Source organism: Vicugna pacos, chromosome 2 (genome assembly GCF_048564905.1).
Source record: "Vicugna pacos chromosome 2, VicPac4, whole genome shotgun sequence".
Taxonomy (NCBI): domain Eukaryota; kingdom Metazoa; phylum Chordata; class Mammalia; order Artiodactyla; family Camelidae; genus Vicugna; species Vicugna pacos.
In genome coordinates this window covers 16,584,507-16,605,682 of record NC_132988.1, presented here as the reverse complement: position 1 = coordinate 16,605,682, position 21,176 = coordinate 16,584,507, and the positions used below count along the sequence as shown (strand labels likewise).

General features: G+C 41.9%; 1 protein-coding gene and 1 non-coding gene across 17 annotated transcripts in view; one reads left to right on the top strand and one right to left on the bottom strand.

Annotated features, from left to right (window-relative positions):
- Window positions 1-21,176, top strand: part of ARHGAP10 (Rho GTPase activating protein 10) — a 301,281-nt gene that overhangs the window by 90,796 nt on the left and 189,309 nt on the right. For 15 of the 16 annotated variants that reach the window (XM_072976004.1, XM_072975925.1, XM_072975907.1 and 12 more), the window contains exons 4-5: window positions 10,588-10,659; window positions 19,820-19,921. In XM_072976004.1, coding sequence (XP_072832105.1) covers window positions 10,588-10,659; window positions 19,820-19,921 — 174 coding nt within the window. The remainder of the gene's footprint in view (window positions 1-10,587; window positions 10,660-19,819; window positions 19,922-21,176) is intronic. The other variant, XM_072975997.1, reaches the window with a different exon arrangement.
- On the bottom strand, window positions 18,339-18,411 carry TRNAA-AGC (transfer RNA alanine (anticodon AGC)). Its single transcript has one exon. It is a non-coding gene; the product is annotated as a tRNA-Ala (tRNA).

The window sequence follows — 21,176 nt, the reverse complement described above, 5'->3', positions numbered from 1 at the left end:
GTGAGGCCCCCTCAGATCTCCCACTGCAGGGAGAAGACCCATTGGGCCCCACTGCTATGAGGTTCCATCACTGCGTTGTAGGAAAGCTGGGCTTCCCATGTCTGCCTCTGGTCAGTGAGTGAGCACAGCGGGGGTGGGGCAGAGGTGTTGACTAAAGACCTCGTTCCTGGGGACCCTGGAGTCCTCTGGCAGGCAGCCTTGTGTCAAGGAGTCCCTGCTGGTCTTGCCGTACGTTCTCTGGACCCGCACTGCAGTCTAGCACGTCCGTCTGTCCTGCCTCCTTCCCTGTGTCCTCCCCCTGGGGCTGGACCTGCACTGCCCTCAGGCAGCAATTCCAGCTTCCGCTGGCTCCCTCCCCCTTTTCTCTCTTTGATGTTTCCCCTAATGAATTTCTTGTATTTCTCCTCCTGTCTTGGTGTCTGCTTTTAGAGGACCTGGTCTAACACAGACGGCTCTGAATGAGAGGTACAGGGGACTCAGTGCCGGCCTTCATGGTTCCCCTTATACCAGCAGCAGGAAATGCTGCCTTTAACCCAGAAACTTGATGCTTTATATTCTCTAAACCTGTGAGAGAACCCGTCTTCATTCATAAAGCAAAGTTTCTTGAATATCTGTTAGGTGCTGGGAGTGTTCTAACAGCTGAGGGTACAATGAGGAATTAGGTCCAGGATGCGGTGCTAAGCTGCTGGCTGCATAACGGAGAAGGAGTTACCTAGGGCCCTTACCACCCCGCCCACACCCTTCCCTTCCCCTCCTGGCCACGCAGGAGCCCAGGCCTCACAGAAGGGCTGGAGAGCTCTCTTTGTCTTTGGGCAAAGGTGTGAGTGTTCTTTTCTGAACAGTTATCCTTTCTCTCTCTCTCTCTCTCCCTCCTTCTCTCTCATGTTTTCTTTCTTTTTTCTTAATTGATGTGCCATCAGTTACAGTGTGTCGATTTCTGGTGTACAGCACAATGTCCCAGTCATGCATATACATACATATATTCATTTTCATATTTTTTAATTAAAGGTTATTATACGATATTGAATATAGTTCCCTGTGCTATACAGCAGAAACTTTTTTTAGAAACTATTTTTATATATAGTGGCTAACATTTGTAAATCTCAAACTCCCAAATTTATGCCTTCCCACCCCCTTTCCCCTGTTAACCATTAGATTGTTTACTATGTCTGAGAGTCTGTTTCTGTTTTGTAGATGAGTTCATAGTGTCCTTTTTTCTTTTTTAGATTCCACATATGAATGATATCATATGGTATTTTTCTTTCTCTTCTGGCTTCCTTCACTTAGAATGATTATCTCTAGGTCCATCCATGTTGCTGCAAATGGCATTATTTTATTCTTTTTTTATGGCTGAATAGTATTTCTCTCATGTTTTCTTGATTCAAAAATTTATTGCGTTATTACTTGTGAGGCTCCATTTCTGGCTGTGCCACTGTGTGTTACCATTCACTTCAGAAATTCAAATTTTCTTTTATGAAGCTAAAAAACCCAAAGTTCAAATTCTCTCATGGTATTGTTACAGTGTTCTTACAGGTGATCTTTCTCTCCTCTGCGGTTTTATTCCTTCTCATGATGTTCTGCCCAAGTATTTATTTTGTCTAAGAAATAGAAATGAGGTCTTTATGTCCCTCGTGCACAGAGGGAGTGAGGGTCGAGGTTAAATATCTGCACGTCCTTATTAGGTAAACTCGCTCCTAATAAGCCCAATAGCTTTGGTTTGAAGATTCTCAGTTTTTCCTAAATAGAATTTTAAAAATGTTAAATTTGGTTTAAATAATCTGAGTAGTATCAGTACTTTCCTTTTTTGATTAATGTCCTTCAAAATTGATGCAACCTCCTCCCCCCACACCCCAACAAATGCTAAGATACACATTTGTAGAAGATAGGCATTAAGTGAATCTTAATTTTGTGATACATGGACCTACATTTTTTTTTTCTTTGAGAGCTAGGTCATGGACAAATATTGAGCGTATTAACTCAGAGCAGAAGTTATCAGACCTTGAGCTCAAATCCTCTTGTTTTGTTAGGTTTCAAGCTATTCAGAGTTTAAGGTTGAAAGTTGATTAAAAACTTTTATTGGGGACTTTTATTCTTGCACTGACTGTCTGAAAGCATAAGCATGGTAACTGAAGTAGTGAATTTGGAATATATATTTCACAAATTATGGTTCCCCAGCTTTTAAAAAATGAAATGACCATGGTCTGAAAGAGTCAGACATTCAGGGAACCATTTCATGTTAATTGGCTCCTAATTTTCAGATTTAAACTCTGCAGAATTAATTTCCAGTCCCTCTGCTCCTGTGTCCCGGTTAGGGCTATGTGTATGGCTTCATTAAGATGCTCTCTAGTTCTTAGCTGGTGAGTTTGAGCTACTACCACTAGAAAATTTAATTTCATTTTACATTAAATTTTTTTTTCTAACAGGAGGGATTAGCTAAGCTTGAGCTGTGCTTAAAAATAAAATATCATACAGGGGTTCATTTATTTTCAAGTCAAAATTGCTTCTAGCATGATGTCCTCCTCCTCTTTTTATGTGTGTTAAGTAGGTGGAGAGCGAGTATCATCCATCCTTCTTTGTAGCTGAGAATATTCAGGTAACAAAGGAGAATTGTTTTTTTTTCCTTATGATCCAAAAGCAGAACTAGTTAGGGCAGAGCCCCAGTGAGAAAATACTGGCCTCCTTTTTGTCACTGTGGCAGGGCTCTTTTAGTAAAACCAATTGTGAAGCTTTTTCTTTTTATTTTTTTGCCAACATTAGAGTCTTTTGACTCTCTGTTCTTTTCCTTATTATTTTAGGTATTTAAAAAAGTGGAGGGACTTTATTGCCCATTTGAATTTTCCCATTAAGATTTTTTTCTTTTTTTTAGTGGAGGTGCTGAGGATTGAACCCAGGACCTCATGCATGCTAAATACGTGCTCTACCACTGAGCTTTGCCCCCCCTCCCCCCATTAAGATTTGAGCCTAGATTCATGGGGGAAGGTACCAGACAGGGAGAGACTGGAGAGGTGGAAAAAGACGTAGCAAAGGATGTGTGTGGATGGAGAGTAATCTAATTAATTAAAAGTGAATTGGTTTAATCAGGAGAAAAAAAGCCTTGTTTAGGAATATTGAGAGGGAAAGTACTGAAATCAGTTTGAGATTGTTTAAGATTCTGAAATTTAAAAAATATTAGTCTGGATTCTCAGTTGCAAGGTCTAGCTATTCTGAACAGAAAAGGAATTTATTAAAGAATATTAGGTAGCTTAGGGTCTCTTTATAAGTTTTTGGGAACCAGGAATGATGCCGAGTGTCTCACCAGAGCTGGGCTTGGACGAGGGACAGTCACTACTATTGCCACCAAGTGTGGACAGTACAGCACGACCAGCAGCACCACTGCCCCTGGTGGCTGTTGGCAGAACTGCTGCATCTGGGAACTAGTCCTTGCTAACACCCATCAGAATCTCTGTTCCCTGTTTTATTTTATTTTTTTTTGAAGCACTAGATTCCAAATCAAAATCTTGAGTGGGAGAATCTAATTAGTGGGACTCTGACCAGATGCCAGTACCTCGCTGTCTGATGGCAGGGGAAGCAAGTGTCTGTTATATTGGAAGGTGGGTTTTGCTCTATTTGGTAGGAGAATTCCTAAAACGTAGGTAGGGGTTTCAAGTACCGGGAAGCCCAGAAAGACAGATAACCAATACCTTAATGTTTATGCCTGATTGTAAGGTGACACCATTTTCCCATGAAAAGATTTAACAAAAATTTTTGGATAGCTTGAACTTACACACTTTCAGGTAATCCTATCCACGTCTGCTGGGTAATCAGACATATATTTTCATTATTTAGTTCATTATGTGTCTGTATTTAAAAATTAAATTATCAGTGTATACTTGACAAATATTTTCCCTGTTTATTTCATGGGAAAGTTATTCCAACTCTTGACACCTTTGACATCAGTGTGTTTATCAGGAACACATTCTGAATTTTCCAGCACAGCTTTCCTCATGGCCATATCAATCTGAGTTCTCTGAGACATAGCCCTTTAAAAAAATCTCTTTCTGATGCTTTATTTGGAAATTTTATCTCAAGCCACAAGTACCCCCTCACAGCACATTTGGCCAGTCTCAGTTAAAAATTTATCCATGAGATGTATTTTCATGACTTTCTTAATGTAACCACTTAGCTTGTTCTTAGAACGACTGCAATGAAATTACTGAACACTTAAAATGTTGAGGTCATCTCCAGAATAATGACTAAATCTCTTTAAACTTCTTAGGGTCCCCTTGTTTTTGTAACCCAGACCCATTTGTGATCTCTAAGCCACTGAAACTAGATGTGACTGGGGTCGTTATAGGCTAAGATTCCTCAAACACTTCCGTGTTCATCAAAATAATGGAAAGCGCTCTCCTTCAGGATACTGTAAGAATTCTCATATAGGCTGAGTCCCTTTTTTCCTAAGGGGCAATTTTGGGAAATGTACTCCTTATGTTCAGATATTGGCAAGTGTTCCTTCAAGGAAAAATAAGAAATACGTCTTTGCTGAATGATTTCTTTGCTGCTGTTCTTGACACTGGGACTGGAAAGTAAGAGTCTTCCCTTTAGTCTGATGAAATGGGGAGGTGTCTGGAAGGTCATGGGAGAAAACAGTGGAAGTTCTCCTTTGCTCTCTGATTATACATTCCTCTGGGGTCAAGAGCACTTGGAATCCAGGCTTAAAATAACGGGGGCCGTGGGGAATGGACTTAATTCCTTCTGTGTCATTAGACTCTGTGCTTGTGAGTACGGAGAGATTAGGAAGGCAGCATGCAGTGCCTCTACTGGCGTATTCATTGTCTGACCTGGACGGAGACTTTAAAAAATTACCAAAGATAATCATAGGATGTAGTTCCGCCTTTGTTACCCTTTATGCTGAATAGAGGTCTCTGGTCCTAAGCCCCATTCTCTTTTGAATTGACATCAGAATTTAGCCTTTGATCTCAAACGTGGGGGGATTTAAAGCAGCAGCAGCAGTTGCTCCCCACAGTAGAGTCCTGTTCTCTCTGGTTGCCTGTGGTTGTCCCTAGATTCTCAGCTCCGGCTCCAACTGTAGAGGGAGGTGACGATACCATCCTACCTTGCCTTTCTTTTTCAGACATTTAAGTTCTCATCTCCAAACGTCTTACAAAAGGGATTTCAGACTTGACTAGTGGCGGGGGGAAATTAATCCTCCCAACTCTTAGGTAATAATCTTCTTCTCTTTGGATGGTGAAGTTCTGATGATTCTCTGGCTTGCCATCCTAGCGCCGTAAGGCGATGCTGAAGCGTATTTTGTGATTCTGCCTCTCCCAGCTCACGTGGAATCCTGGAATCATACAGGTGGGTAGGACCTCAGGCCAACTTCTTCCCCATGTAGGAATCTGCAGTAGTGTCCGGGACACTGGACATCTTGCTTCTGCTTGCTGATGTGGAAGGAGCGGAGGGGTGGTGGTGTCACACTGCCTTGCTGTGTCCATTGTAGTTTTTATTGTGTTTCTCTTGATAGCGAACCCAGATCAGCTCTATCGCGTCTCTTCTGTTAGACCTGGTTTTGTCCTCTTCAGGCAAATCAAAATGATTTTTTCTTTTCTCATATGGTACACTTTTAATTATTTGAAGACAGCTTTCATCATGTTCCCTTTAAATGTTCTCTTTCTCCACAGTCCAACTGAACACCTTTTATTTTGTTCTTCAACCGATTCTTTCTAAACCTTTTTAGCATTGTGATCTCGCATCCCTGCTTTGCCCCAGTTAAAGAATATCTCTTCTAAAATTTGGTGACCACACTGTTGAGATCGGTTCTGATCTTCTGGGACACAGCTGAATGATGTCCTTGTTTGCATTTGAACAATATGTTACCTTTGTACGTGCTCATGATCGTTCCAAGGGCAATTTGTGCAGCATTATTAGTTCATGCTGTATTTTCATTTAAGTCACATTTTTCGGGGCCAAAGCCACCGTTAAAGTCCACTATAAAATTCACATGAGCTGTTGTCAAGACTGGAGCATTCACCTTTGAGCGCTGAAGTCTGGTAGACTGCTTATCCCCAGCAGCTTCAGTGGCACCACTCTTGAATTCTTTCAGCTCGAGAGCTTCTTGAACTGTGATTCTTGCACCCAGGATCTGACCTTCCCTCCCAACTTGTGATGCCCTGCAGATACGTAAATGTGTATTTTAAAAATACACAATCAGGTGAGAGTAAGAAGAGCATCTTATGGTGTGATGCTCCCGATGGTTCTCTTAGGCAGGGTGCAGTCAGCCACAGCACATGGGCCAAACCCGCCTCGCCTCCTGTTGTTATAAATGAGATTTTGTTGGAACACAGCCACACTCAGTTGTTTATATTACTACATATGACTGTTTTTGTGCTACAGTGGCAGAGCTGAGTAGTTGCATCGGAGGCCCTGTGGCTCAAAGCCTGAATTATTTACTACTTGACTTTCTGTAGAAAAAGTTGACTGAGCCCTGCTGTAAGGTGAGACCAACTTATTGAGATGTTTGTTATGTTAACACAAATGTTCATGTCAGTATATTGTTTGTAAGCAAGACTATCCAAAACTCTTTCCAAGGCTCAGTCACAAGGCTTTTTGTGCTTTTTTAAAAAAAAAATATGTGGCTGGTTCAAGTATTTTATGGGAAAAAATGTGGTTACATAGTATTCTATGTATGGTTGTAAAATCACATTCTATATTTGCTTTCTCTCTCAATTATCTGATTGATCTCTAAAGCGTTAGCATTGGAAAGCTTTTCTCCGTGTTATTACTTCTCCTGTCTCTTTCAGATCTGAAGCGTTCCCCATCAGAAACTGCCTTAGAGTTGGTTTTAGGGGCAGTCCCCAAGTGGGGCAGGCATTTGTCTCTGGGGAAGAAGAGTCATGTTTTGGGACTAGAAAACTTCCATGACACTTATTACTAACAAATATTATACAATACTTCTGTGAAATTATGAAAGGAACCGAGAGATTCCATGGATTCTCCACTCTGTTTTGAGAGAAACGGGAAGACAATCTTTGTTGTTCAACCTGCACTGCCTGGCTCTGAAGCCTTTAGCAGCTACTTTGTGATTCTGTTCTTGAGTAGAATGTCTAAGGTTCAATTCAGAAGTCACACAGTCAGACTTTCTTAAAGAAGGCAAATGATCATGAATTATAAATTAAAGAAAACTTTTTAAATTAAAACATTCTTTTGTTAAAGAATTACAGTGGTATCTGTCCCAATGACTTCTTTCCTTGCTTTGGAAATTGGTTTATTGACCTGCAAACAGCCCTAATGTGGGCCCTTGGAAGTCACACAGATATTACACTGGATTAATTCTCCAAGTGAAGGACAGATATAAAAGTGCTCAGGTGGCATCTTTGTGGCCTGGTCCTTTTGTGAAGGACAGTGTTCACTCCAGAGTCTGGAGTTTCAGGGTTCGAATTTTAAAAGGTCTTCACATAGCCCTGTTATTGATGCCCACACTGAGCATTTACTGAGCATTTTTTTTTTAATATTTTTTGGGAGTGGGGAGGTAATTAGGTACGTTGGCTGGTTGGTTGACTTACAGATTTACTTACCTACCTAGGGTACTGGGGATTGAACCAAGACCTTGTGCATGCTAAGCACGTGTTCTACCCCCTGAGCTACACCTTCCCCTCTTACTGAGCATTTCTACGGCCTGTTGTGATGGTTAGTGGAGCCCACTGGATCTCTTCAGCTTCCTCCCCTGATTCCTGACTTCCGGGGCTTCAGTGACACTGGACAGCTGCTTGGCTGTTCCATGCCCTGGGGCTGCTGCTCTCCTGTCTCTCCAGGAGAGCCTTTCGTATCCTTTGCCTGGAGAACTCCTGTGCCCCAATTCAGGCTCAGGTCTGCATTATCGCTTCAAGAAGTCTTCTCTTACCCAGGTGGCTTCCTCCTCCATGTGGCTCCCCCACAGGCTCGGTGTGTCCTGGTCCCCTGCCTTCACTCACCCCTCCATCCACTTCTTTGTTCTTAATGCCCCGGGCACGCCGGCCTTTTGCTGTTTCCTAAAGTGCTGTCTCCTCCCCTCCATCCTTGGCCTCAGTTGGTTTCAGGCTGCTGTTCCCCTTGCTCTTTGCACCACTGATCCCTTCTCATCTTTCAGATGTTGCTCAGACTTCTTTGATGAAGCCCCCCAACCTCACCCCAGCCCATTTCTCCTAGTGTCTCCTCTGATAAATTTCTCACCATAGCCCTGCTTTTCTCCATTCGAAGGAATTATGAGAATTTGCAATTACATGTCGACTCGTGTGTTTGTATCTGTTGTCTGTCTCCCCTAGGAGATGGTGGGTTCTCCGAGGGCGGGGCCCGCACTTGTGTTGTTCATAGTCATGTCTTTGGTACCCAACACTGAGTATCCTGCAGGTGCTTGTTTCATGACATACAGAGTTGACTGAGACAGCACCTTGGAATGGGGAGGTACCCGTCTGACTTTGGTCCGGTGCTGTATAGTGGTTAGGCTTGGGCTCCCACGTGCCTGATAGTGGAGCCTCCTTCCTCTGTGAACTTCAGCAGTTATCAGCCCCATGATCCCCGCATGGAACTTGAGCAGGCCGGCCTCCATGGACCATGTATCTGTCGTGTGTAGGTTTATTCAGGAACACTAGTAGACAGGTGTGGAGCCCTAGGGAATGATGCCCTCAATTGCCAATAGGCACGTGCCTTCAATTATGCTGAAACCTCGTGTGTTATTGAATTGCCTCTAAAGTGCGTGGGGGAACCTCTCGTATCAGCTTTCACAGGTGGAACCTGGGGCCTTCCGTGCTGAGTCGTCAGGGTTCCTGGCATGTGCTGTTGTCCGTGCTCTGTCCCGAGTACACAGGACTCTCTGGTTGGCCCTTGTAGGTCATGTGGCCTGTAACGTATAGAGGAGAGAATTGAAGGTGATCCCTTTCCCTTGACTAGTTATTCGCACTTAATTCTTCCTGTTGCCTCAATTCTTTGATACCCAAGTAGCAAATTGTCAGGGTGGGAGTGAGTAGAACCCAGAAGCTGGCCTGGGGAAGAGACTTCCGGCTCTGGGCATCTCGAGTGTGGACATGATCACTTTTTCGAGGACTCCTCATCTCATGGGACCAGTGGTCTCTGAGAGAAACCCTCACATAATGCAACACTGCAGAGGAGCCTGTGGTTAAATTAAGAATCCTTTCCTAGTCTCAGTCACTAATTTTTTCTCTTGTAATTTTGAACTTGGATTTCTGGGGGCCCTTTTTTTTTTCTTTTGGTGAAAAAAGGGATGGCACATTTTTAAGTGTTTGAAGGTTTCCTCTTCTGTTCTGACTATTTCTGGTAATGGTGAAACATCACCACTCACCAGCATATTGTGGTTAAAAGCATTCTGAGAAAGATAATCTCTCGTACTGTTGCAGAAAAATGTATTATAGCTCGGTGTTACAGCTCAGTTGTGACAGTAACCTGGATCCGGGCAAGAGACCAAGCAGCACTTGGAGAGTTGGAGAACTCAGATTTATTACACCAGTGGGCCCAGAAGAGTTAACGCTTCAAGCTCTGGGTCTGTAGGTTTACACAGTCCTTTTATAGGCTGCCAGTTTTACATTTTGCAACATCATATGCAAATAAAGTACAACAGAAGTTGACCAACCAGGAACAAGCTTTGTAGAAATAGCCCAATCAGGAGTGTGCTTCATGCAAATGAAGTACTACAAATGGGCCAATCAGAAGTCAGGGAAGTGGACCAATCAGAAGTGAGGAGAGTAATAACCAATCAGGAGTGAAGGAAATAACCAATCAGAAGTTAGCTCAGGGAACCAATAGAATTCTAGGTGTAAGCTGCTTTAGAGGCAAAGCGTGAGATAGAGCCTCTGGGCCAGGGAACCGGATGGTGCTAAGAGGAGAGCAGCGGCCCTGCCTAGGGGTCCTGCTGGTCTTTTTATGGGGCTTCCTGCCTCAGTACCTGCATTGTCAGCATCGTTGGTTGTAGATTCTATCTTAAAATGACAAGTCCCAAACCAGCCAGTAGAAGGATGTGCCAAGGTGTGCGCGGACCCTTGGGTGGTCCCTGCTGGGGTGACCTCCCTTTGTGTCCTGTAAGGACGACTGCCTGTCCTGAGCTTTGGTGACTCTGCTTTGCGGACATACTCTAAAGCCTTAGGGGGAGTTTTCAGGGATGAAGGGCTGTTGAGCAGATTTAAACTGGTAGCCACCAACCTAGCCCTCTGCATAATGTAGTCTGATAGCTAATAAAAAAGGAATGTAATTGACTTTTAAATGTGGAGGAGGAGGAGGGGAAAAAATCTCAAACAGAAGTGTTCTGTTAACGAACGTGATAGCTCCCTTTGTTTTCAGACAAGCCCCTCGCTCTTTCCCCCAAGAAAGGGCTGTGTTGGGGCTGGGTTGCACATTTCCTTGGCACTTTGCCCCACCGCCTCTTCCCTGAAAATGTTTATGGAGATCTGGTATGTTAATAAATTTAGAAGTGAGTTAATGGTTGCCTTGGCAGGGGGAGAGAAAGCGCTGAAATGTGTTGTTCATTTCATTTCTGGGCGGGGTGGGAGAGGGAAATGAAACACACGTTTTTTTTCCTCTTTGGAAACCTAATACTGTGCTCTTTTGTTACCGCCCTTGTTCTAGGCATTAAGTGTAACCGAAACCCTGATTAAACCCTTGGAGAAATTCAGAAAAGAGCAACTTGGAGCCGTCAAGGTTTGTGTCTCATCTGAGTTCACTTGTAAACAGAAAACGTCCACAGAGCCTACCCTCTGTTCACATTTGGCAGCTTTGAAGGAGATGTCGGAGTCAACTGTCTGTTGTTTTATGTTTTAAATGTGCTTTTTTTTTCCCCTTTGGTGGATGTGACATGGAGAACAAAACAAAAACACCTGGACAGGATGATAAACCCTGTTGTAATTGTCCTTGGCTACACCTTTCCATATAGTTTTAGAAGTAACTTTAAGCCAACAACGCATTGACTTCGAGTGGAAGCATCTTGACTCTGCAGGGAAAGCACTTATTTTATGGTGGAGGATAACTTTATTCTAGGGTTTCCGATTAGAACGCTGCTACACCATCATGCCATTGAAACTGGAAAGAGAACGTTAGGTTATTGGGATGTATTTCCTTCAGTGTAACACAGATTTATCACGTTTCCCTTACGTTCCAGTCGTGTTATGGGCGCTGGGGATTCAAAGGTGAACGAACCACAGACTCTACACTCAGAGATCTGGGATGTGGCCAGGATTTCTGGGAATAACACAGCGAATTTGCCACAGGGAGCCTGGGATATATTTAGCCACTTCTAAAGTTTGCGAACTGAGCTTTGAAATGATCTCAGAGAAATAATTTCCACCAGCCTTTCCTGAATGTTGTGCATATACTCAAGGGATGAGAGGCAGCGTTTGTGTGTCGTTGACCATGTTTGGCTCGGCCCAAGAAGAAGGGGGGGAACATCAGTTTTCAGTAGGGAAGTGAGTTTTTGTATCTATATTTTTTTCCCCTCCATCTGCCTTGGGAATGTGAGGGGTTTTTGTTTTGTTTTTCTTTGTCTTCCTAAACAAACTATTAAAATCCTTTTTACAAATAAACACTGTGGCCTCCACGGCTGTCGCTGTACAGATGGGCCCAGAGAGGGCCAGGTGTTCAGTTGCTGTTTACAGAATGAGTTCTCCTTTAGGTGGCTTGTTCCCATATCAGACACTTCTTTTCGGCATGACATTTTACAGTTTTTGTGAAGGGCGGTGTTTTGAGGGGAGGTCAGTGGGGGTACCCCCAGGTCCTCTTCCTGGGATGGTTTGCCGAGCTGCATGAGGCTGGTGTGTGTCTGCTGGCTTCGGAGCAGGACGTTGGAGGTCTGGTTTCATGTCTGTGACCTTTGGCAAGTAACTGGCTTTAGTTCCTTACCTGTAAGGGTGAAGGACCTGGGATCTGACCGCTCCATTTTGCAGTCTTACGATGCTGTTCTCTCTGATCTTAGGCTGTTTTAAAGCTTGAACATCTTGGTTCTTTTAATGTTTCCTTGGCAGGTGCTAAATGCAGACATTTCTTATTTTTCTTATTTTAATGGGATGATGGTGGTGGTGGACGAAGATTATATTATGGAAATGAAAAATGAACGTGACTTCATTAATAAATATGTTTTTCTTTTTATCCACCTCCTGGGTTTTTATAAATTTCCAAGCTCAGATTTTCTGTCGACTCCCATTTCCCCCCAGACTTTTCCAGCTTCTGATGTTGTGCTTTTTCAGAGTACAGTCGACCCTTGAACAACACGGGTTTGAACTGTGTGGGTCCCCTTACACGTGGGTATTTGTCGGTTGTAAATGCTACAGCGCTGCAAGCTCCGCGGGTGGCGGAGTCCGCGGATGTGGACCTGGGGTGCCGAGGACCTACTTGAAGTTATATTTGGGATTTTTGATGTCTCGAAGGTTGGTGGCCCTCACCCCTGCGTTGTTCCAGCGTCAGTGGTTATGTCCTACAAAGCAGCTTGCAAAATAAATGCCCATATTCAAAGGTTAAGTTATTTTAGTACTTTTAGTCTATGCTGTGAGCTGTTTAGTGGCCAGATTCTGTCCTGCAGTCCCATGTCTTTATTTCTTCATTGTTTCCCTGGCCTCAGGCTGAGTTTACCCAGCACTCTTGTTCAGTGCAGCGTGTGTGTTGGCGATCACACCTGTTGTTTCCTTCAAGGAGGCCTGTGGTTGTGAGTCACAGGGAAAACCCTTTCTCCCCCCACTGGCAGTTTTGTGTGTTGTAGTAGTAACAGCAGGGAAGGGCATTGTTCCAGGTTATATAGCGGTATATGAGCACCTGTCTCTTTGATTAGACTGTTAAATCTTTAAGAGAAGAGACTACGCTCTGTGTCTTTATTTTCCACCAGACTCCACTCTTACTGTATACTATATCTAATAAATAAGCCAGTTCTACAGAGAATTCTGGAAGAACCAGGATGAGGTTTGTAATCTAGATGTTTGATGACTTTCTGCTTCTTTGCTTCCTAAACATCAATCATATTTGTTTTTAAGTGTGAAATTTTCTTTATTATAAGATGACTCTGCATTGAAAATGGTGCTAAACAGCTCTTAAACAGCATTTAAAAAATAACATTGACATTCACTGGGGTGATTAGCAGCTGCCACAGAGGCTCCAGACCATGGACCAGACATTTAACTTGAAGCAAAAAGGAAAGAAATAGAAAGAAAAAGCAAGCAAATAAAGACAAGTAAAAACATTAAGATAATCAGAAAGACATCTGTGGACACATCAACAGCAGGTTTACCGGCACAGGCACTGTGGGCATCCAGAGCAGGCTTTGGAAAACGAATTGTTAAACTAACAGAGGTTTTTTGATAGGCTGTTTGTGATGGTTGAAAGAACTTTAGGTTCAGAATCAGACAAACTCAGGCTTAATCCCTGGCTTTGCTGATCACTAACTTTAGACAAATTACCTAATCTTTGTGATAATCAGTGTACTCATTGCAAAAGAGGACAATAACACAGGATTCTTGGATGACTGGAAGGGATGTAGAGAGAATGCCTTGCGCACTGCTGAAATCACAGCCGAGAGTGGGAGCGGTAATGGAAATGGAACCTTGCTGGTGGTGGCAGTGGGAGTAAGTGTCCTAATGCCATCTTAGCCATCATACAGAGCATCCATCAATCGTATTTTGACACACATGTGTTCTTGTTCCACTAGTTTACTGACTTAACGTGGGGTCCTTAAACATAACTTTATTCTCTTAGGTTAAAATTCTTTTTTTAAACAGCGACAAGCAGTTTTCATGTGGGGAGGGAAAAAAAATTCTTTAAAAGCTGACCACAGCAGAATGCTTAAGATATTCCTGTCGAAATGTTTATCTTGTCTTTTCTCTTCTCCTTTTCCCCATCTGGGGCTGTCCGGCCCTTTGCCTTTCTCTGGAAGCTCTCTCAGTTCCTTTTACTTCTTTCTCTAGTTTCCAGAATCCCAGTGACATGTTTCACTTGTGGGCTGAATGTCATCTGAACCACCAGGTGGTTTTTGTAAACTGGATTTTTGAAAAGCCCCCAGGTCTTCTTTTCTGCTTCCATTTGGATATGTTCTCCTTCAGTCATGCCTGTTCGTTTTGGGCTTAACCCTCCATGCTGTAGGCTCTGCCACATTTTCTCACGTGCCTGCCAGGAGCTTGTCTCAGTTTAAAGAGCCCTGTTTCCCACTGCAGGACCGAGACCGATCTGTGCTGGGTCACAGCCACTTCCAGTTTAGGGTTCCTCGCTCAGCTCTTAACCTCTGCTGAAGCTCTGCCCCTTCCACAGGAGCTGGTCACTTATTCCCAAGGGTCGGCACAGCAATTGGTCCATAATTATCGCTCCTTAAATGTTGTTTTCGCCACAGGAAACTAATACAAGTACCAGACAGCATCAGAGCCAAAGGCATCATATAAAAACTCTGGGAAACACCAGAGTGTGCTCAGAGTTTCAGTGGGAGAATTGAAACTTACTCTTTCTCTGAAAACAGCTGTGTGCAAATATCAAACGGTTACAACCCCCTGATGTTGACAATTCATAGAGCCTATTCAAATACTGTCTCGTAAAGAGCCAGTTACTGTTTTATTCAATAGAATTAAAAAAAAATTTAACCAAAGGGTTAAAAAGTGTTGATTTCATAAATGGTACCTTAGCAGCTCAGCCATTGCCCATTGCCATACTCTTACCCCAAATTTCTTTTGTATTTCTTTTTAAGGCTACGTCTAATGACTAAATGTTTAATAAAAACTGACTTCCTGTGATTTTGCGGATGAATGCAAAATATGGGTTAAAAATACAAATCTATTTGAATAATTTCTCAAATTATGTTTGATAAAGCAGGGGAAAAAGTGGATTTAATTACACTTCTTTCATTTTAGTAGTAAAGACACTTAATCCGACCTGTCATGGCCCAGGGTGAGAGACCCTGGGACATACAAGGAGGAATTAAAACAGTGGCCCGCCTTCAAGAAATTGGCAAGTCTGTCAAGTAAACAGGCAGTGAGAGTGCGCTGTGCGAAGTGCTCTAGCAGTAAGCATAGGTGTTCGGGAACACACCCTGTCATCTGGGCTTTGGAGCGCCAGGGACGTCAGTCAGCAAGACCTGATTGTCCCTCATTTGAATCTTGTTTCTGCCCCTTACATAGCTCTGTGATTTGGGGCAACTTAATTAAAGCCTCCAAGCCTCAGTTTGCTGATCTTTATTTTTTTTAATTTTTAAAAATTTTATTATTTTTTAATGGAAGTATTGGGGATGGAACCCAGGAACTCCTGCACAGTAAACATGTGCTTTACCACTGAGCTCTACCCTCCCCCTTCCTGATCTTTAAAATGAGACTCCTGACACCTGTCCCCGAAGGTGATGGTGAGGGTTCAGTGAATGTGATCCTGCTTTCCTGGGGTCTAGAGCGGGGCCTGGCATATACACGGTTGCAGTTATTTTCTGATCCCCTTTGCGACTTGCTCCGTGTCAGCTTGCCCCACAAGAATTGCTCGGGTTTTCGTCCACTCCTGGCATGCTGGGTTCAGAGCTAACGTGCCGGGGCGTGGTGGCTGCGACCCTCCTGGGCAGATGGTGCCAAGGTGATGGGTTGGTGGCTCCGGAGCAGCTGCCCGGGAGCCAACGCCCAGGTGCTTTGTCTGTGTCAGGGCTGCTGCAGCCCCTTCCCTCGTTCTCTGACGTATGTCTCCAGGGCCTCTCCTGGGTATGAGGACAAAGACTGAATTTTCCTCTCTTTGGAGAGGCTGAAGGAGCTGAAAGGCAAAAGCGGATGTGGGGTTGGATAGGGCCAATGAAGTGTCAAGTAGGGAAGGTGACACTTGGGGCAGGAGTTAAGGGAGGGTGCTGTTCCCCCCACTGGAGGGGTTGGAGGGTGCTTCATGGAAGAGGTGGCATTTCACCTGGGCTGTAGGATGTCGGTAGAAGAACAGGGGTTGCAAAACTCTGGTTGGCTGCGATACACAGGATTCCGTTTTAAAAAAATGCTCCTGCTGAGCGGATTACATGTATTACGAATCTTGTTTCTTGTAGCTATGGTATTACCACCCCCACCTTTTTATTTAAATAAAAAGGGAAAAAGAGTTGGACTCTTTAAGGAAGTCTTTATGCTCTTGTCTAAACTAGTCATGCCTTATTATTTAATGTTCATAGTTTGAAAGTAAGTTTTTTCATTTCCTCATCCTGGGAAATTTCTAAAATATCAAAACTAGTTAAAAAAGAGAGTTACCTGTTAACTTACAAAGTTTTTTACCCCCTTCTTCTAAAACAAAACAAAAAATTCTGATGTCCTATAGAAATGTGGACAATTCACAAAAGTGTTCAAACTTCTGTGATTTCTTTGTATGTTTTGTATTCATTTCTCCATGGAGGTATACTGTGCTTAATAAAGCAGAAAAAGTGCTTAATAAAGAATGTTTTGTGTTAGGACCATTTACTTCTTTTCTTACATATTAATTGCATCTTCTCCCTGCTTTGTTCTTTGCCTTTTTGCTTATTTATTGTGTATGTCTTGCTATCTGGAGTTCTTAAGACTTCTTCCATTTCTTTTTTGCTCAGAAGTTCCTTCTCCATTCTGAGATCTGATGAAAATATTCTTTTTTTATGGCTTCATTTTTTACTTGTGACTCTTTCAATCCATCTGGAATTAATTTTGAGATGAGATGTGGTTCTCTTTTTATTTCCAACCCGTTAACCGATTATACCCACAGCATTGGTTGAATAATATTTCTTTGTCCAGTGATTTGTGATGACACCTTTATATGTATATGTCTTTGCTTCTAATATATTCAGAAAAACTGTTTTGCTTCTTAGGTTTATGAATTCCCACTACGGCTGTTACACAGAATGCATCTTAACTAATGATGCTGTTTTAAGTAATAGCTCTTCTTTCCTATTTTTTTTTTGCCATGTGCGATTTTATAACAGATTACAAGCCAACTTCCCATGAATCATATTTAACTTTCAACATTTGTTTGCTTACTTATGTTAAAAACTAAAAAAAAAAAAAAATTTTTTTTTGTTGTTGCTGCCACCATTTAAAAATCATTGGGTTTTCCAGCTGTTCCAGAAAAATCAGAGGACGTGGCCTGTATACTGAGCTTAGGTTTCCACATGGCACAAATCTGCTGGAGCTCTGTCACGGCCCGCTGCTCTAGAACAGACAAGGGCCAGCTGGTTTACCTTTGCGCCCACCTCTCCTTATTTCCTTCCAGCTGGACACATGGACACAGACTCACTTTTTTTTTGTATCTACAAATCCCAAACTCCCAATTTATACCTCCACTCCCCACTTTCCCTCCTGGTAAACATGTTTGTTTTCCATGTCTGTGAGTCTGTTTGTTTTGTAAATAAATTCATTTGTTTCAACTTTTTTTTTTTAGAGGAATGCTGTTTTATTAAAAAAATTCATTGTATTTAAGTTAACCCTTGATAGAGCCCTTCATCTTATATTGCTCAATTTATTTTATATATATACACACATGAATATAATTCCATACATATATATGTATGTATATCCTATATTGCTTTGTTGAAGACACAAGGCTCTATTCTTTGACTGCTACTTGAACACAGTCCCTTTTAAAATTCATGCTATTTAAGCACCAAAAGTCATAGGAGTACAAAGAGTACAAAGAAACACAGTAGTATTCTATAATGACATTGGGAACAAATGCAGGGAGAAATAATTATCTAAGTCTTAAGATTCAAAATAAAACACAGCAGCGTTTGTGTAACACCATACCAAGAATGAACGAATGTATTTCCACTCTAATTGGTGGGTGTGATGTTGTTTCTTGGCTAAATTCTTTCTCCACAAAGCCTTGATACCGCTGTTCTCTTTCATTCCCAACTTAACCCACGTGCTCATTTCCATACCCGACTGTTGCTGAGTGTGCCGGGTGTTTAGTTTTTACTGCTGATTTTAGCATCACTGCTTCCTTTGTCCCATTCTGTGATTCAGATGAAATCAAAGGAGTAAAAATGTTTTCAGCATGCCTGCTGAGTACTAATCTGCAGGGATGGTCGATGTTTTTAACCACGTGATGTTGCTTTGCCGCAGTCGTGTGCTCAGCACAGGGGCTTGACCTCCAGTCCTGTATTGTTTGAACCTGAGGTGATGATGCTCAGAGAAGGCTGTGACATGAGAACGCAGAATCACAGAATCATACGTGGCCACTAGAACCTGAGTCTTCTGACACCTAATCCAGTATATACTCTACAGTAGGAACTTTTAAAAATAGTGGAGATGAGAAGTAATGGTCATATGTTCTTTTTAGTTTATTTTCTGTTAGTCATAAAAATCGTTGAGGATGAGTGTCATAATGGAAAGCAGGAAAGAGAGTTACCGTGTCTTATTAATGTCGTAAGCTTTCTTTTTTTTTTTAAATGGAGGTACTGGGGATTGAACCCAGGACCTCATGCATGCTAAGCATGTGCTCTACCACTGAGCTATACCCTCCCCCCACCTTAAGGTTTTAAAAAAATAGTTGTAAATTAAACCGAGGACATGAAAAAAAAAGTGCTTCTGTTTCATCAAAAGTTTGCCCATTCCTATATACAGGTGGACCATAGGACCACCTTAGGACTGTATCTAAGAATGAGCTCGTGCAAAAGCAAATTCTTGATCTTTTCAATAAGAAAACTAAGGTTCTGTGTTGTCAGGTTCCCCCCCTCCCCGAAGTTGTGTGGCTTATTGGTAATTAAACTTGGAGTAGAAACACCTGTTCCTGAGTCTCTGTCTCTACCGTCAATGTCGGGGGTTAATTTAAGTCCTTTAGGTGAGCTAACAGAGCTTCTGTTCCAGCTTCTCACAATGGTTTGCGGTCCCATGTAGTGAAAAAAGAATGATACATGCTAAGAAATAGAATTTAGCTGCTTTATTTACTCTCTTTGCTTAATAGGAAAAAGATCACACCAGAAGAGGCTGGAAGAGCCCATTATTTTTGACTGAGACAATAGCAGTTGGGAAGTAAGAGAATGTTCCTTTCCGGGAGGCATTGGAGCCTTGGGGAGAGCTGGAGTTAATGGAAACCATTTGACAGCATGAGGACATCGCTGTGTGCTCATTGGCGCTATTAAATTGGCAAGCAGTGTTGGGGAGACTGTCTTCTCTGCAGTTAAAATTTTTGTTACTTGTTTTCTCAAAAAGCTACTATAGCAAAAGGAAAGCAAATGCTGTTTCTAGGTGGTGCCTGAGAAATGTTTGTAATGTTCACCAGAGGATCTCAGTTCAAGTAGGTCAGTTTTATTTTAGGTCCCGTTGACCTATTGATACGTATTCTAGGTTGTGTTACAGAAATCACTGTTAAGTTTTAGGTAAGTAGATGACATGGTCAGAGGATTTAATTGTTATATTCATACTGAACAATTGGGAAAGGTCTTCTCCAAGGTGGTCCTCTTCCCCCACCCCTGCTATGGTGATGATGATTATTTTTAATGTAGATCAAAACTTACTCAGCTTTAAATGAATTCCATTTCTATGCCAAAATCTGTAGCAAGTTTGCTTTTTTTAAGCTGCTGGTTCTTATGTATTCATGTTAGAAAAAATTTTTAAGTGAGGGACAAGTGAATGGCATTAATTCCAAACACTGATAAGTATAGAAGAGTTGAAAAATAACAGGCTTGGAAAAAAGTCCATTAAAAGAAAAAAGATAAGTGGCTCTTCCATCCTGATGCTGTATTGATGATGAATAAGCAGTGGCCTGGGTGCAGATAGATTTCTCCAGATAATTTCTTCATACTTCGTGGTACTTTTTTTGTTTTCAGGTATTTTTCATATTTTGAGGTTCCCAGAATATGGATTAACTATGTGTATGCCTTTTCCCTCTGTTTAATCATAGTTGTCTGCATTTTTTTTCTGATTTGTAGGAAGAAAAAAAGAAGTTTGACAAAGAGACAGAAAAGAACTATAGCCTGATTGATAAACATTTGAATTTATCAGCAAAAAAGAAAGACTCACATTTACAAGAGGTATTGTGTTTATTTTTCTCTTGTTTCTAAAATTTAATAGTCACTGCATGTCTTTTCTAAAAAAATGTGCTTTGCTTTTCAAAATGTTTCATCTAGGATTGTTAGAGATGGAAAAAATGAACCAATATCACCATGAATTAAGAAAAAAAGCTCTTTTGGAACAGAACATAAAATAAGACATCTCGTAGTGATTAATGCAGTATGGATTCACAGTATTAAAAGCTTTGGTTCTGAGTATTCACAGGAACAGTCATTTTCATCAGCATTAGTGAGAACAGATACATTATTTTCAGGAATAGATTAATTAACTGGCTTTCGAGACTTCTTTAAGAACTGAATTGAATAAGCTCACACACCATTTGGCTTTGACGTGAAGGCAGCATTAATCTTATTTAACGCTGAAGATTCAAGAGGTTTCAGCTTCGTCAGAAAGAGCATCTGTTTTACTTGTGTTAACAGACTCATTTTTGGGGGAGGGAGCCGTCTATGAGGAGAAAGGAATTTATATCTTCTCTCTCATTTTCTCTTTCTGTTTCTCTTCTCAAATTCCCTGCCCCTTGTTTTTCCTCGTTCACACACTTCCATGGAAACTCAGTTGTTTACAATTTGGAACATATGCTTTCCTTAAAAATAATGCTGTTTGCTGCTTGAAGGATCTTGACTCATCCCACAAAAGTGCGATTTTTTTTTCTCATTTATTTTTAAACACATGGAATCTGGGCATAACGTACTGCTGTAATACATACTTACTGAAGCATGATCAAAATGGCAACATTTCAGTATAAGCCTGGGTTACATTTAAATGTCACATATTGCAAACTCTTTGTGTGTGTATGTGTGTGGTGTGGTCATTTTGACGTTACCCACCTGTCACATTTTCTTTTGTCTCTAATGCTTTTGACTGACATTTTGATGGCGTTTGATGGTCTGTATAAGAGAAAGGCACTTTTGTACCATTTAATCCTCAGCACAATACTGGAGGAAGGTAGGGCTCCTTTCTCTCCATGTCCCATGTTGGGTAGAAAACCACTTCATTGTTATTTGTGCTCCCTCATCCCCCTCCCTCTGTCACCTGTGAAATGACAGCTATTGCTCTTGTAGGCTGTCTTGATGTCAGCAATTTCCTACCTCTGTTCTTCCCTTAATCTCTCTTTTCAGGTATCCTGCAGGGACTCTGATGCCCCGAGTAAATTTCCATCTCCATGCCGCTGTATCTAATTGGGTATCATTCGCGGTATTGTGTAGGCAAAGTCTG